This window comes from Myodes glareolus, chromosome 24 (assembly GCF_982192425.1).
Source record: "Myodes glareolus chromosome 24, mMyoGla1.1, whole genome shotgun sequence".
NCBI lineage: Eukaryota > Metazoa > Chordata > Mammalia > Rodentia > Cricetidae > Myodes > Myodes glareolus.
The window spans coordinates 14,967,443-14,984,410 of record NC_142049.1 but is presented as its reverse complement, the minus strand read 5'-3'; the positions used below and the strand labels follow the sequence as shown (position 1 = coordinate 14,984,410).

The 16,968-nt window shown below is 44.5% G+C and overlaps 1 protein-coding gene across 1 annotated transcript in view; it reads right to left on the bottom strand.

The window, feature by feature from the left end:
- Positions 1 to 8,355, bottom strand: part of Btbd1 (BTB domain containing 1) — a 31,877-nt gene extending 23,522 nt beyond the window's left edge. Inside the window, exons 1-3 of the mRNA XM_085683054.2 lie at positions 7,886 to 8,355; positions 1,892 to 2,048; positions 138 to 243 (exon numbers count right to left, since the gene is read on the bottom strand). Of these exons, the coding sequence (XP_085539180.1) occupies positions 138 to 243; positions 1,892 to 2,048; positions 7,886 to 8,301 (679 nt within the window). The 5' untranslated portion in view covers positions 8,302 to 8,355. The remainder of the gene's footprint in view (positions 1 to 137; positions 244 to 1,891; positions 2,049 to 7,885) is intronic.
- Positions 8,356 to 16,968: the final 8,613 nt, after the last annotated feature.

The window sequence follows — 16,968 nt, the reverse complement described above, 5'->3', positions numbered from 1 at the left end:
ATGAAAGAAAGAACAACTCATATGGAGGTATCCTTCAGTTATTTGGAAAAAACACTAATTTACACATAGTTTTCCAACAAGGCAGACAAGACATCACTGTATTTAAAATACAAACACTCTGGTCACAGGGAACTTACCTATGTCAATGTCAGTAAACCCTTCTGCACTTATTGCATCTATTGTGCTTTTGTCTATCGTGTCGAGACAAAGACTAGCCAGCTGAGGCTCGTCAAATAACCGCGCCTACACACAGAAAGAAAGCCAGCTTACTTTCAGTTACTTTAGGCTGTGCACAAAGCTGATACTGTAGACGACTGTAATTGCTAATTATACTGACAATGAGAACCAGAAGGCTAAAGAATGCCAATGTTTCACCAAGCAATGAATTCACATTATCAACCATCTTGCTTTGACTTTCATATGCATATTCTTTACAGCCCATTTTCTTTTTCATCACTTAGTCTGATCCTGAGCACACTCTAGATTAGAGAAAGCACCCAATGTCCAGTGATGTGCATCTATTTGTCTAAGGTCATGTAGTTAGAAATGTTGCAGACTGGTATTTAAAATTTTAGTCTTACCATCACCAGAACCAGAACATCAACTGTTAAGGATAAAAAGAGATCCGTTTTCTTGTTTGTTTTAACATTTCCTGCTGTGAGGAGACTGTAGTAAAGAGGTTTAGAGCACCAGCTCTGGCACCCGACAAACCAACCACACTAGAAATGACAGCCATAACATGACATGACTGCAGTCTTCACTTAATTTTAGGTAAAATTCTTCTCTTAAGGATTTATTTTTATTTTATGTGTTTGAGTATTTTGCAAGCATATATATGGGTACTGTGTGTGTGCTTGCTGTCTGCATACACCAAAGAGCTTTGGATCCCCTAGAACTGGAGCTAAAAAGGTTAAGACATACATCATTCGGTGCTGGAAACTGAACCTAGGTCCTCTATGAGAGCAGCAAATGCTCTTTAACTGCTAAGCCATCTCTTAAGCCCCAATAAAATTCAGTTTAGTGGATTCAACAGCTGAGTTTCTGTGCATGTGTGTGCACATGTGTATAGCAGATATGAGCATACTGTGTGGGTATATGCCCACTCATGAGAATTTCTATTCTAAAAATCTTATAAATACATATTTTCCCAAATAATCACAAGTTAACTATATATACAAAAATAACTACACACTTTAAAATAATGATCTAGAATTAAACAGGAAATATTAATATTTATATATAATTATGTTTATGTTTAGTTTTTATTGTTTTGTTGGTTGTTTTGAAACAGGGTTTCTCTGTGAAGCCTTGACTGTCCTGGAACTTACTTTGCAGATCGACCAGATTGGCCTCAAATTTAGATGGGCAGAGACGTCTTATAAGCAACTTCTTGGAAACCTGTGGCAGCTGGAACCCCTTGAGGCTGAGCCGGACTAGTGAGGAGCTCCACAGGCCAGGCTCCACTCCCTCCCCTCCACAAATTTCCCTAAAGGCCCTAACTGTCCACTCCCAGACAGAGGCCAGGCTCTGCTCCTTAGGGAAAAAACCCACACCCATCCCTGAGCCTGTCCCCAGATCAGACCACCCTGGAAGCTTTCCCCCAACTACCTCACCCCCGCAAAGAAACCCTATATAAAATTGTGTTCTGCCCAGTTCTCTGCTTTGTCTCCCCAAGCAGTAGCAGCCACTCTCACTAGTGTTTCCTTTCCAATAAATCTCCTGCAAAGTTTGTTGTGTGGTGTGACTTTTTGGGATTCTTCGGCTCCTGACTGCCAGGATACCTTTCCATCCAAGCTACAACACTTACACCAAGAGCTGGGATAAAGGCATGCACCACCTCACCCAGCTCATGCCCAGTTTTTAAGCTACTATTTTAGCTATATTTACTTACCTGAGTAAGTAACATAAAGGCATTATCTGCCCTAAGATGTTTGGTGAGAAAGTCTACACAGTGTGCTTCCAGGGCGGGGACTGCATATTTCTTAGCAGTATAAAGAGTGGTCATAACGGTTTCTGGCCCAATCTGAACTTCATCTGAATACAAAAATCTGAAAAGCAATGGAAAATTTTAAATAGATGATCAACATTGTTTTAAACAAAGCAATCCCACCAGAATTAAACTTTAATGAGCAAACAAACAAAACAACCCCTGAAATTTACATCAGGGTAAGACAAACCTGTACAAACATCGTATTCTTATTTCTGAGAGGTACGAAGTATTTCCATTTTCAGAGGAGGTTAAGCAGTGCTCAGGAGACCAAACAAATACATGTCCCTCAAGTGAAACTCTGGCTCTTTTCAGCACTCCATAGCTGCATCCTAGAACAGTAGTTCACTAATGCCTCCTTCATCAAAGGATGTCCACCTGAGTAAATCTACAGTTCGCTAAGATCGCATTTCCAAATGTTAAGAGTCATTTCTTGATAGCAAAACCTTCTTATTCTTTAAAATCTTTCATAGTCATTCCAGAATTAGCTCAATGGCCACAGATTAGGGTGTTGTGGCTTTATTTAGAGGAATAAAATAATAATAATCCAGTTGGCCTGTATCCACAGGTTACATATGCATGGACTCAACCAAATCTCTATTAATAATACACGTGAGAGGGGCTGGAGAGATGGTTCAGCAGTTAAGAGCACTGGCTGCTCTTCCAGAGGTTCTGAGTTCAATTCCCAGAAACCACAAGGTGGCTCACAACCATCAGTAATGAGATCTGGTGCCCTCTTCTGTCATGTAAGCAGACCACTGTATACATAATAAATAAACAAATAATCTTTAAAAAATACATATGCGAGAGGAAAAGAAAAAGGAATCATGTGGGTCTGAGCCAGTGCTGTCGTGTACGTGGTGTGTGGCTGTAAGCAAACTATCACCCTATAGGCCTCCACAGAGATGAGAGCAGCCGTACCTCCTGGCAGTGAGGGTGAGGATGCCCACAAGCTGAAACACAGATTTTCGGTAGAGCCCGGTACAAGTCAATCTGAGTAAATGCTATCTGCTTATTAAATTTGATCTCATTCAAATTTTTTTCCTCTGTACTTTAGGGTATTTCTTTTCCCTCTTTTCTAGTCCTACCCCACCTCCAAACTGGCAATGATATTCACATTTCTAAAAGCTCCTGCTTTGTTCCTGATTAATCTTTCCTCTTCCCTCCACAACTTTATGCCTTTGTTTTATGGCTACAGAAACTTTCACAGGTTTCCAAGACACTTAACAGAAATGCTTAGGTTTCTTCTTTTCCCTCAAACTCATGTTTCCCTTAAAATGCATATGTTCTGTCTGTCTTTGTCATTCACGTTCTGATTTTCTATGTGTGTCCGGAGTCAACTCTAAGTTCAGTAGTTAACAGCTAGCTGTTCTGTTTCCAGATAAAAATATCTTACAAATGCAAAGACTTAAGATGCTCACATTAAATCATGCCTTCCCACATTAATGCTGCTACATAGACCTTTGCTGGGTCACATAATTCCCAGTCACTATTCATCAACAAATGCACGAAGCCAATGTGTCAGTTTGGAGCCTACACTTTAAGAATACCCGACACCTCCTACTTTTGTCCGAGAAATGACCAGAAGAGACAGATGGAAAGGATCTCAGACTAGGTGTAAAGCATCTCAGAATCTGAGTCAAATCCTCCACCTGATGCCAACCTTAGATGCTATCTGAAATCAATTCATGAAACCTTAAAGATAAGCCAAACAATCACCCAGGTGATCCCATCAGCCCACACAGCTCTGAAGATAATGAAATGGCTGTTTAAAACCACCAGGTGTTAGAGTGGTTTGTTCTAGGGCAACATGTAACCAAAACACCCAAGAGATTAAATGAACTAGTGTACAAATCTGCCCGTAGGGGAAAGAAACAGTGATTTAATCAAAAAAGGAAACCCAAAATTATACCTGAAGTATAATAATTACTGTCTTTTAGGTAAAGCTATATATACAGTTAGAAGAGGCCCTGGGAGGCAGACACTGAATAAGGAAATGCCACCAGTAATTAGGTGGGGACACTGAGTAGACAGAGGAAAAGGGAAGGGGATCACATCACAAGGCCCTTTAATACCTGCAAAGTATTACACTGTATCCAACAGACAAAAGTCCCTAAGTGACTCAGGGAATCACTGAGACAGGAGTGCTCGAGGGAGGCGCTAACACACACTGTCTAAAGACAGCAGTCTGGCTAGAGAAACCCAGGGCATGGCCAAGCACGGAGAAACATGCATGCAGAAAACAAGAGCACCAAAACTACAACTTCAAATCAAGGCCACAGGTCTCTTCCCAAGGAGTCCTGAGGAAGAGCACGCAGGAAATGTTCCACACTCGTTTCCTATGACTGGTCTCGGGATGCTCGGGATGCTCCGGCTTCCTGTCTCACTTCCCTGATAGCTGCCATCTATCCTGCTTCATCTCCCTTTTCCCTACACCTCTGTGAGCTGCGAGGTCTCCAGGCTCAACCTTCCCTTCACCATCCACTCTTTCCCAAGTTCGTTTCATTCCGTTAAATCATTTACTGCCATTCATTCTTGACTTTCCCTGCTTCTACCCTCCAAATATAACCAGAATGTGACCACTTCTCGTCATACCCACTCCCTCGGGGGCAGCTCACCATCATCTCTTACCGAGGCAGACTGCAGCAAAACCTCTTCCTTTATGGCCCTGCTTCCCCTTTACTCCCCTTCTATCACCAGAAACAGCCGAGTTTTTAAGATGTAAATAGGATCACTGCACTCCACTGAAAGAAAACCTCTACCAGTTTTCTCACACCTGAGATGGAACTCAAAAGTCCTCCCTCAGTCTGGCAAAGCCCAGCACGCCGCTGATCTTTTTACCACTGTCATCTTTTTATCTCCTTAAACCACACGAGTTTACTCTGGTAGTTTAACAGGAGAAAGTTAAAAGTCTAAAACATGCTTTCCCTTCTCCTTAGAAAGCTCCTTCTCTTATGGCGTGACCATTTTTTATCAAAATACTGTCAATTCTTAATATTGTATTGTCCTAGTCTCCCCTTATATAACTATTCACTTCATGAGCGCAGGGACTTTTCCTTGTTCACTGCTGTATCCTACACCAAAAACATAAGCTGCACAGGGAGACACAGTATTTCTCAAATGAACAAGAATGCTGTTTAGAAGTCAGAGGGCTTTAAGTGAACAGTTTATTAAAGAGTTTAAAACCCAAGTTCATAAACCTGTAAGTAATGTTAATTAATTTAGATTGTAAAAACAATAAAAATAAAGCCAAGTGGTGGCGGCACACTGCTTTAATCCCAGCACTCGGGAGGCAGAGGCAGGTGGATCTGTGAGTCTGAAGCCAGCCTGGTCTGCAGAGTGAGTTCTAGGACAGCCGGGGCTACACAGAGAGAACTTGTCTCCAAAACCAAAACCAAACCAAACAAAACCAAAAACAGCAACAAAACAAAACAAAACCAGCCAAACAAACAAAACATAATAAAGATAGCTCAGCTGACTTTTCCTGTTCAGCAAGGTCCACCAGACTCTTTGTCATACAGTATTAAGTATGATATCAATATTTCAGAGCTAATTAATACCTAAGTAGAAATTAGTCTAGCCATTCATTTCAGAATAGAAAAATGACCAGAACCTGAATATCATGAAAATATATAATTTACTAAAAACAAAAAATGAGAACTCAAATGTCACTGTATATTTCAAGGGTTCTAAAATTCACTTATTTCCTAGTAAAACAGATTAGCACATTCAATGAAAATACAAATTAGAAACAAAAGTATGAAATAGCCCCCTCTATAATTTTATTCTAGCACTAACAGTTTTAGATCTATAATTCTCAAATTTAGCCAGTGTAAATAACACTTAGGAAAAGTACTTGCAATGCTTTAAGGTTTCATATCTAAACATGATACCAAAAGGAGAGAGTATAAACTTAACCTCCCAGTGGATCATGGCGCAGGTGGCCAAAGAATCATTTTCTATTCTTTTTGTTTCCTGGAAATTTGTGTAGGCAGGCATGCAGCGGCACACACATGGATGTATGTGTAGGCAGGCACGCAGCAGCACACACATGGAGGTGGAGGGCAGCTTGTAGGTGCAGGTTCTCTCCTTTCACGTGGGTCACAGGTAGCTAACTCAGGTCTTCATTGTGCTACCTCTCTGGCCCTATCATTTTAAGAAAGCCTTCTAAACTGCATAATTAAGCAAGATAATATCTAGTCCTCCTAGTCAACTTCAAAATCCAAATGACCCAGATACTAGCCTTCAGGCTGCACAACTATCCCATAAATCAAAGTGAATTAAACGCTAGAAATATGAGAACAAAAAAAGAAAAGGGTGCTATCAGCTTTCCAATCCGACACATCTTGCTTGGCATATTGGTTTTCCTTCTGTCCTATCTCCAGGTACATAACGTTTGTTCTGTTCCTTCCCAGTTGCTACTAGCATGCAGGAAATTCAAAATGCTATCATAAACATTCTCCACAGTATTACCTGCGTTTTCATAAACATCACAGCGATTGCATTAGAGTCCATCAAGCGGCCCTATCATGCTTGTGGAACTCTTTATTGCCTTGGCTTGGCTTCTCTCCCCATTATTATGAAGAAAGCTACAGAAGATTTTTTTTCAACGTTTCCTAAGGGTGGAAAAGAAACCTAAGATGTCCAACTATTTTCCCAAGGCTTTCCATCAACATCCTTGTCAGAATGTGTTCATTCCTACAGTCATCTTTTAAAAGTCTTTAATGGGTCAGCACGGGTGTGTGTGTGTGTGTGTGTGTGTGTGTGTGTGTGTGAAAGCAGGTGGATTTTTATGAGTTCGAAGCCAACTTGGTATACATATTGAGCTCCAAGTCAGCCAGGTCTACAAAATGAAGCCCTGTCCCAGAAAATAAAAACCAAAACCTGAAACGAAACAAAACAAAACAAAAAAACTGGTGGGGGTTTATGAGAAGAAAAACTTCACTATCTGAATTTGCACTTCCTCATTTACTAATGAGGTTAAACATACTTTAGTTGTATTTTCTCTTCTCTATCTTGTCCTTTACCCATCCATTAATGGAATCTTAACATCTATTTCTACTGGCTTTCTAGTCCACTCCGTATGCATCTTTGCAACGAAGCTGAGAGCCTCTGTGGCCGCTTCTGCTGCACTGCTCTGCCTGTGTACGTCAGAATTACTCAAGACTGCTATCTTAAAAACATACCACTCAGGCAGCCAAAACCATCCTAGCATAATGAAGCCCACATGGTCTTCTGGGAGCTGGCTCAGTTACCAAGTTGCTTTTCTGGGCCTCAGTCCCACTCGTAAAATTGGGGTAAACAACACGCCATACCTCCTTAGCAGGACTGTTGTGATTGAAAACAAATAATACAAACTAATAACGCCCCCCCTTCCATTAGAGGAAACTGGTCAGCTATCAATCTCCTACCCTCAGAGCATCGAAAAGCAAACTCTCAACGCCAGTACCGGGGTTGCGGATACAGTAAATGTCACTTTGTTTGCAGAAACACGAAGCAGGTCAGCTGGTACCTGTTACGGCTATTACTTTGCCGGGTCTTGACGACAAACAGTACGGAACCTGAAAACACCAGTCCTCCAAGATCCTACCGCTACCCCCATCCTCCAAACAAAAACAAATCTTGCAAGTGGGCAATCAGGACAGCCGGCCCCCGACCTCTACTCTGCCCACTTGATCCTGAAGCGCGGCACTAGAATATGACAGCGCCCTTCAACGGCAAAGTACACACCGCTGGGGCTGGCGACACTGGCCGACCTTCCCGAGCATCTCCGGCCGGGAAGGAACCGAGGGAGGCCGGCGCGCCTGGCCCAAGGTCACTCAGGAGTCGGCGCAGGCCCGGCCGGGTGTCGCCTCCCTCCGAGCCGCCGGCCACCGGCTCCCCGCGCCCGCCGCTCACCTCAGCAGCGCCAGGAAGGCGGCGGGCTCCACGTCCGGCAGCTCGATCTCGGCCGACGTCGTGGCCATGCCGCCGTTGAACATGGCGTCGAAGACCGCGCTGCCGGCCGCCAGGACGAAGCGGTGGGCGGGGATGCGCTGCGGGCCCCCGGCGGCTGCTGCGCCGCGGCCCTTGCCGAGCACGAAACGCACATCGCTCAGGAGCTCCGAGTTGAAGAGGAAGGCGAAGCGCTCCTTCAGCGACGCCTTGGTGGCCTGCCAGTTGTACAGCGGCTCCCGCTGCAGGGGCAGCAGCGGCCCGAGAGCGGACGGCGAGGGCGCGGGCGGTGGAGGCGGCGGCGGAGGGGCCGGAGGACCTAGCTCCGCCTCAGCTCCGGCCGCCGGCTCCCCGGCCGCGGCCGACCCGAGCGAGGCCATCCTCCCGCTGCGCGGCTCTGGCTCACTGAGCGGCCAGTCGGCGCGCCGCCGCCATCGTTCAGCCGCCCTGAGCCCGGCGCCGCCCCCCTGCCTTCCGGGAAAGGCGCTTCCGGCCGCGCGCCCCCGCCCTCCCTCAGGGCGGCGTTGCCGAGGCGGGAGGCGCGCGCCCGCGGGAGGGCGGAGGAGGTGGAGGCGCGCGCCCGCGTGCTCGTTCGCAGGCCGCCGCCCACCGCTGCTCACCACCGGCGGCCCCCTTTTCCGCGGGGTTCCTTCTCCCTCTTCGTCTTTGCTGCGACGCGAGGACGCGGCCCCAGCCCTCTTGGTGGAGGAGCTGGAAGTGGAGGGACCTCGAGGGCATGGCAAGGCGATTTGTGGAGGGGAGACGCCCTGATGTACTCCAGGCGAGATGAGATGAGATGAGATGAGATGAGATGAGATGAGATGAGATGAGATGAGATGAGATGGTGGCCCTGTCACCTCCCTGATGGCTGCAACCGCTCTTGGAAACCCCATTAGCAGAGCTGAGAGGCTAGGACTCCCGCTGGTCTCTTCCCAGGTCTACGGATCTGCAGATCTCCTACGCCCTGAGAGAGAGTTCCTCCTCCATTTCCATTACTGTGGTTGAGGCCCCTCCTGCTCAACCCTCTCCTAGGTCATGTTTTCAGTTCCCCAGCAAAACAAATCAACCCAGTAGGCCAAACTGCTCATGCCTGACCCTGTCTTACTCCTCTCCCCTCCAAAACAAGCGGGAAAGGCTGTGTGAATCTCCCTGCAGGCAGTGTTTCTGTGTGGCTGTCATGTAGGAACCTCTCTTGAGTAAGTAATATGCCTTCCTTTCTGCAGTAATAAGTGGATCGCAAGATAAATCAGTTGTTAGAGGCAGAAGGAAAAATAGATCCAGAAAATGATTCTTTACTAGGTGAGAATAGTTAGGAAAGACTTCCGGTTTACAATGTCAGTTAATCCCAGAATCCTAAACTTGGATTCTGTAGTGGGATTGGAAAACAAATTTAAGATGATTCTTTCAAAATAAAAGCAAGATACCGCAACAATCTTTCCTGACTTTCCATATTTTAATATTCATTTTTATGGCGATTAAAACAATCTGTAAAAGCTCTATTATTAATTTTGAAACTACCAAAACGCGAAACAGTCTGGTGAATGTGTACAATTCAATGATCTATTGTAGGATTTATTTATTCATTCATTTATTTATTTATTTATTTATTTATTTATTTATTTATTTATAGGTTTTTTTCGAGACAGGGTTTCTTTGTAGCTTTGGAGCCTGTCCTGGAACTAGCTCTTGTAGATCAGGCTGGTCTTGAATTTACAGAGATCCGCCTGCCTCTGCCTCCTGAGTGCTGGGATTAAAGGCATGCGCCAGGGGCTGGAGAGATGGCTCAGAGGCTAAGAGCATTGCCTGCTCTTCCAAAGGTCCTGAGTTCAATTCCCAGCAACCACATGGTGGCTCACAACCATCCTTAATGAGGTCTGGTGCCCTCTTCTGGCCTGCAGGCATACACACAGACAGAATATTGTATGCATAATAAATAAATATTTTTTTAAAAAAAGGCATGCGCCACCACCGCCTGGCTTATTGTAGGGTTTTAAAAGTATAGATGCACTTGCCCCCAAGCCTGATGACCTGAGTTTAATCCCCAGGACCTAGGAGAAGGAGAAAACTGACCCTAGCAAACTGCCCTTTGACCTCTAGGTAATACATTCCTAATAAAGGAATGTAATTTAAAAAGCTGAGCATGGTGCTGCACACCTTTGATCCTAGGAGGCAGGGGCTTACCGAGTGCTGTGAATTCCTGGCCAACCAGTGAGACCCTGTGGTAGTTCGAATGTATTTGGTTCCCATACAGTCAGTAGTATCAGTAAATGTGGTCTTGGAGGGGACTGGATGACACACTCTTTTTGTTTTGTTTTTTTGAGGCAGGATTTCATTGTAGCTCTGGAGCCTGTCCTGGAACTAGCTCTTGTAGACCAGGTTGGCCTCGAACTCACAGAGATCCTGCAGTCTCTGCCTCCAGAGTGCTGGGATTAAAGGCGTGCGCCACCACCGCCAGGTATACTCATTTAATCCAGACCTTGAGACTGGAGGGCACATCTTCCATTGGAAGTGTGTCGCTGTGGGCGGGCTTTGAGCTCCTTTCTTCTCAAGCTTTCCTCAGTATGACAGTTGATGTCCTGTTGCCTGCAAGATGTAGTACTCTCAGCTCCAGCATCACATCTGCCAGCATGCCGCCGTGCTCCCTGCCATGACAGACTGAACCTCTGAACTGTATTCCGGCCCCCTCAGTGAAATGTTTTCTTTGTAGTAGTTGCTGTGTTGCTGTGGTCAAGGTATCGCCTCACAGCAATAGTAAACCCTAACTAAGACAGATTCTGTCTTCAAAATAAATAAATACACAGAGCCAGAGAGATGACTTGGCAGGTAAAGGTGCTTTCTGCGAAGACTAAAGACCTGCATTCCATCCCAGAAGAGACTGGCAGGTTGTTCTCTGACATCCACAATTGACTGTGTACTCCAACGTGTGTACACAGCTACAAACACACAAAAATTAATAATTAAAAAATCTACAAAGCGGGAGGAACACAATGTCCAATCTCTTTAATTTTAGAACTAGAGAGACAGAGGTCTCTTGTGAATTCCTGACTCTACAAAGCACGTTCTCAGCCAGCCAGGACTACAGAGTGAGACCCTGTCTCAAAGAAATAAACAGTTTAAAAAAAAAAGCAACCCACAATAAAATTAGTTCCTGTCAGGTCCAAAGTCCCCCGTTTCCCAAAATGGCAGTGCTGGGGACATTGTCCTAAGCAGGAGGATTTGGGGTAAACAGAGGTCTGTTGTTGGATAAACAAGCCAAAGGTTTCCAGTAGCTGGAAAAGCAGATCTCCCAAGGCAGCTGCTCTTCACCAGGAATCTCCTTTAACCCCCCAGGAACCAGCCAGTAGGTGGTGGTACACGCCTTTAGTCCCTGCATTCTTCTGCAGCAGAGGCAGGTGGACTTCTGAGTTCAAGGCCAACCTGGTCACAGAGTGAGTTCCAGGGCACCCTGGAACTCTGTGTTTCCAGAGAAACACAGTCTGGAGGGAAAAAAATCCTCCTCCAGGAACCTCCCTTAACCTTGCCCCAAAGGTCAACTACCTCAGACAAGGGCACCTACTTCCCAACCAATCCCAACAGCTTCTCCACTCTGCTGTCACTTAAAAGTCCCCTTGCTTTTCTGCCATTTTTCTCTCCTCTCTGGCCCCCATCCCCCTTGATAGTTTCTCTGAGCCCTTGCTTATAGCTCCATTACTGTTTTGAATTGTAATGGTATAAGAAAAATCCAGAACAATGTATTCTTGCTACAGAAATCAGCAGGCATGGGTTCAGCCACAATGCTGTTATGTGGAGATAACAGATACATCTCACACCTGATGCTGTCTAGACTGTCTAGAACACAGGGTTTTTGAAGTTTTGAAGGCAAAAACCACTTACTGGCATCATGCTAGGTGTGGGTGGGGTGGGGAGATGGGGGGATGTAGGAGTTCAGGTAAGCAAGCAATTTTATACAAGCTAAGTGGTTAGTTGGAGGGGGTTCTGCCCAAACAGGCAATTTAAGAGAAGCTAAGTTATCCAGGACATCCTGACCTTCTATTTCCTAGAACAGAGTTTGTTAATTTCCTGTGGGATTCTTCATCGAAGAGATCAAACTTTGGTTACAACTGAAATGGCCTCAGCAAGATGGAGGAATCTTTGCACTGTCTTGCCCTGTCACAATGTAGCAACTCGCTTCTGGCTCACTCTCCCACCCTCAACCATACAGAGATGAAAAATACATAAAGAGCTGCGTGAGGGCATTCACTGCTAAGGGACAGGTTATTCTGATACTTGATGAAACGGCACAGAAGACTTTCATTAAGATTGCTACAGTGGGGCATTGAGAAACTTCAGCAAAGCAAGCTAGCGAGGTGTGTCCAAAAACCAAAGCAGAAGAGTCAACGGATGGAAACTTTAAGGACACATGAAGGTTAGGAAGATGCTTGCTAAGATTGGGCTGCACAGACCAAAGGCAGGACAGGGGCCTTTGTTGAAGCCTAGTCGAAGAGAGGGCTCAGAAGGACCTGCCTCAGATGTGATCCAGGAGAGAGTACCAGCTCTCTTGTGTAATGGATACAGAGATCTGGAAACTTGAGGGAGCAGAATTCTTGAGAGAAATGAGCATCAGATCAGCCTCTACTCGAGGCTATTTTCTAATTTGTTGTTTATTTCCCAGACAGAAAGACTGTATAGTATTAGATACCATTATCAAAAGGAATTTATTTCAGAAATGCAAAGTTTATAAGGCCATTAGTATAATACATACCATGTAAGTCGAATAAGAGACAAAAGTCATATCATCATCTCACTATATTCAGAAAAAGCATTTGAGAAAAAAAATACACCCACACCCCGCCCACACACAAACACATTTTTGAGACATATTCATGAATCCCAGGCTAGACTTGAACTTGTTGTGTGGTAGAGGGTGACCTTGAACTTCCTACCTACACCACCACATCCTCACCCCCATTTTCATGTACTTAGGGGGTGAACTAGGGTCTTATGCACACTAGACAAATACTCTATCAACTGATTGGCATCTTCAGTTCCCAATATCATTTTATTATATAAAATACATTTTAAAAGAAAAATTTATACTATATTTTAAAATAATATTATGAGTTATTCTTTTATTTATTATAGAGATATTAAACTAGGAACAGAAAAGGCAACCTCACTGTGGTGGTTTGAAAGAAACTGGACCCCAAAGGGAGTGGCACTATTAGGAGGTATGTCCTTGTTGAAGGAAGTGTGTCACTCTGGGGGCAGGCTTTGAGGACTCCTTTGCTCAAGCTTCCCTCAGTGTGATGATCAGTCAACTTCCTGCTACTATAAGATGCAGGACACTCAGCTATTCCTCCAGCACGACATCTGCCTACATGTTACCATGCTCCTTGCCGTGATGAAAATGAACTGAACCTCTGAAACTGTAAGCAGGCCCCTCAACTAAATGTTTTCCTTTATAAGAGTTCCGGTGTTCATGGTGTCTCTTCACAGCAATAGGAAACTCTAAGACACTGACCCTGACAAAGGGCTTAAAGAAAATTCTTTGTTAACTTCATAATTTAAAGAAAAAATTTCTCCATAAGGTCAGGGATAAGACAAGGATATATCATCTGCTTTTGCCGCGTATATGCAACATTGTACTGGGGATTTGGCCAGGCCAGTCAGTCAAGAGGAAACCGTCTACATTTGTCTTACGTGTAGGAAAACCCTACGGACGGGCTGGACATGATGGTACATGCTGTAATTTAACAGTCTGTGGGAGGGTGACTGTCAGCTCAAGGCCAGCGTGAATTTCACATCACAGCAAGGTCCAGGCCAGGACGGGCTACATGCATAGGCCTCTCAACAGAACGAAGAAAGGAGAGAGGGAGGGCATCAGGGAGGGAATACAGGAGCTCTTATGCATAATACATGCACACAAGTATGAAAATTCAAAGAGATAACAAATTCAGTGCCGGAAGCAAAGACCTGTATTTTGATTATAGCCATCTTAGTCACAAATTAAGTAAGATACTCACCTCCGCAGGGCAAGTTCCAGGCCTAGGAAATTAACCCTGTATCTTATCTCCCTGTGAGACCTGCAGGCCCCAGGCTTCAGAAGCAATTAGCATTTATTTTGTTAGTTAACACTCACAGACCCTCAGTATCCCCTTCATGTCTTTCTCTCAGCCAGAGATGTCTCCAGACCTGACATTCCAGCACCCTCCCTTCCCCCCTGTCCTTTTGCCATAAAATGCTCCTGAGAAAAAAAAATAAAGTTTGCAGCTTGATCAGAATTCAGACTTGCTGTCCATTTCTTGTGTCTCTTGTCCCTTTCATTCCCATTCTTCCAGGGTTCGGATCCTGTTCGTGTCCTGCTGGTCAGGACAATTCAGGATTCCAAGAAAAAAAAAAAAACCTATGGGAAAATCAGTTATACTTCAGTATGCTAACAATGAATAATACCAAACAAAATTAGGAGAATGATTTAATCTTGTTAAGATGGCTCAGTCAATAATGTGCTTGCCTTGAAAGCACCTGAGTTCTATTCTCAGAACGCACGTAATATTCATCAAGAAGGAACTGGTTAAATTATGGTTTACTTATATAGTCTAAAAGTATAGTCATTTATCAAATGAGTATTATAGGAGGCATGGAGGTCTTTGGGCTCACAGATAAGCACTAGGGAACCCAAAATGTTAAACACACAGGGGTGTTCCTTTGGAGGAAGGCTTGCCCAGGAGCCTGGGAGAAGAGGTGGTGACTGCCTGGTGATCCGTGTGCTCTCTGTGTGGTCCGAGACCCCACACTGGGCCCTCCCACAGACCTCTACCATAAGCTTGTGATTCTCAGTGAGTCTATAGAACCCATCTTTATGGAAGGTGGCACATGTACTTGGCAAAGGGTTTTTATTCCTCCAGGGGATTTATATCTGCTTTATTATGTATGCAGGTTTGAGTTTATTATCACCAGGAATGTTTTCATCAAATTGTTCTGTGGTGTGAATTCTAATTGGTCTTAATAATAAACCCGGAGTTAGATTGTGGTGATATCTTATTGTACAAATAAAGCTTGCCTGAAGATCAGAGGGCAGAGCTAGCTAGCCACTAGCTAACCACAGAGGTCTGGAGGTCAGTACAGACAGTCAGAAGTGATAGGACTGGCCGGAGAGAGGAACCGATAAGGCAGGAGGAGACAGGAACTCAGTCTCTTTTTAGCTGGGAAGCTGAGTAGGTAAGGTGGTTGTGGTTTGCTCCTTCGTCTCTCTGATCTCTCAGCATTTTCCTCCATATCTGATTCTGGACTTTTATTATTAAGACCTATTAGAACTTACGCTATATCAGCTATTAGGGGTGAAAGCTGAAAGGTCAAAGAAGCAGAGCAACCAGCTGGGTATCCTGCCTCTGGGAATCCTCAGACTGAAAGCCCTGAGCTCTTTTCTCTGCCCAGCCATATCCCATCCTGTCTCCACCTCCCTAGTGTTGGGATTAAAGCTGTGAGTCACCACCTCCTGGCTCTGTTTCTCTTTTAAACTGGATTTATCTCATGTAGTTCAGGGTGGCTTTGAACTCACAGAGATCTATCTGCTTCGGCCTACCAAGTGCTGGGATTAAAAGCCACAACTGCCTGGCCTCTATGGCTAACTAGTGGTTTAGCTCCACACTCTGATCTTCAGAAAGCTTTATTGGCTATAGCGTCACACTGTGCTGTGCTTAAATATGCCTAAAAAACTAAACTACTTGGGCTGGGCGGTGGTGGCGCAAGCCTTTAATCCCAGCACTCAGGAGGCAGAGGCAGGCAGATTTCAGTGAGTTCCAGGCCAGCCTGGTCTACAAGAGTTAGTTCCGGGACAGGCTCCAAAGCAACAGAGAAACCCTGTCTGGAAAAACAAAAACAAACAAACTAACTAAACTACTTCCTTGTTTACAAACTAAACTACTTTGGTCAGACTCTCAAAGTTTGATCCAACACTGGCTACTTAGTCAGGTTGAGCAGATGGCCTTTTTGCCCCCTGTGGATTGTTACTCTGCTGGCTACGGTGGTATCAGAGCCCTCTGCAGAGTATCATGTGTGCTAGTATGGAAAGCTCTTCAAGCAATATTCCCCAAGATTGGGCTCGAAAGATGGCTCAGCAGCTAAGAGCACCGGCTGCTTTTCCAGAGGACCCAGGTTCAAGTCCCACCACTCACACGACAGCTCACAACCATCTGTAACTCCACTTCCAGGGGATTTGACATCCTATTCTGGCCTCCGAGGGCACCGGGCATGCAAGTGGTATGCAAACATACACAGAAATGGCAGACACAACACCCTTACACAGACAATTAAAACAAAATGTCCTCGGAACTATAAAGCTGAGATAGAATGGAGCGTGGTTGTTTACAGACAGCCTAGGTCAGCACTTCAGTACTGTAAAATACTGTTATACTAATTAATAACAGTAATATACTGTTAGTGACAGTATATTAACCAGTGTTGCCCTGACCTCTTTTTATTTCATTTTCTCATCTGTAAAATGACTGCATCATAGATGCATATTTTATGAGGAACTTTTAAGAAAAAATAATGCAAAGCTAAGTAGGAAACTGGCCTGTGCAGCCTTTGTTACATACAGAAGTCTTTCAAACCTTCCGGCACACTTGAAAGAGGAAGAATGAAGTCACTGAAACACCTCTGTAATGCTGTGCCCCGGAGTTCCGACTTGTCCTATGGTAAGAGAATGTTTTCTAGAGAGAAAGCAGAAAGACTATATTCTAAAATGATCAGAAAATTATTATTGGTTGTTGAGCAAATGTCGTCAGCTTTCATAGTTGTGAGTGGAGACAGTCTCTTTTGTGGGGTGTTCCGCAATCCAGGGAAGACTGATGCTTCTCTGTGGGAGCTGTCACAGACGTTTACAGTACAGATGTGTGTGTTTTATAAACACGGGAAGGCTGATAAATGTATTCTATGTGATTTCACAAAAAGGATATGATTATCCAATTGAAGTCAGTGACATACCAAGAATAGTCTTGATAGTAGACTTCATCTTGATCAACTATAACTGAGAACAAAGTTTCCTCATAAATTTGTACGTTGATGGA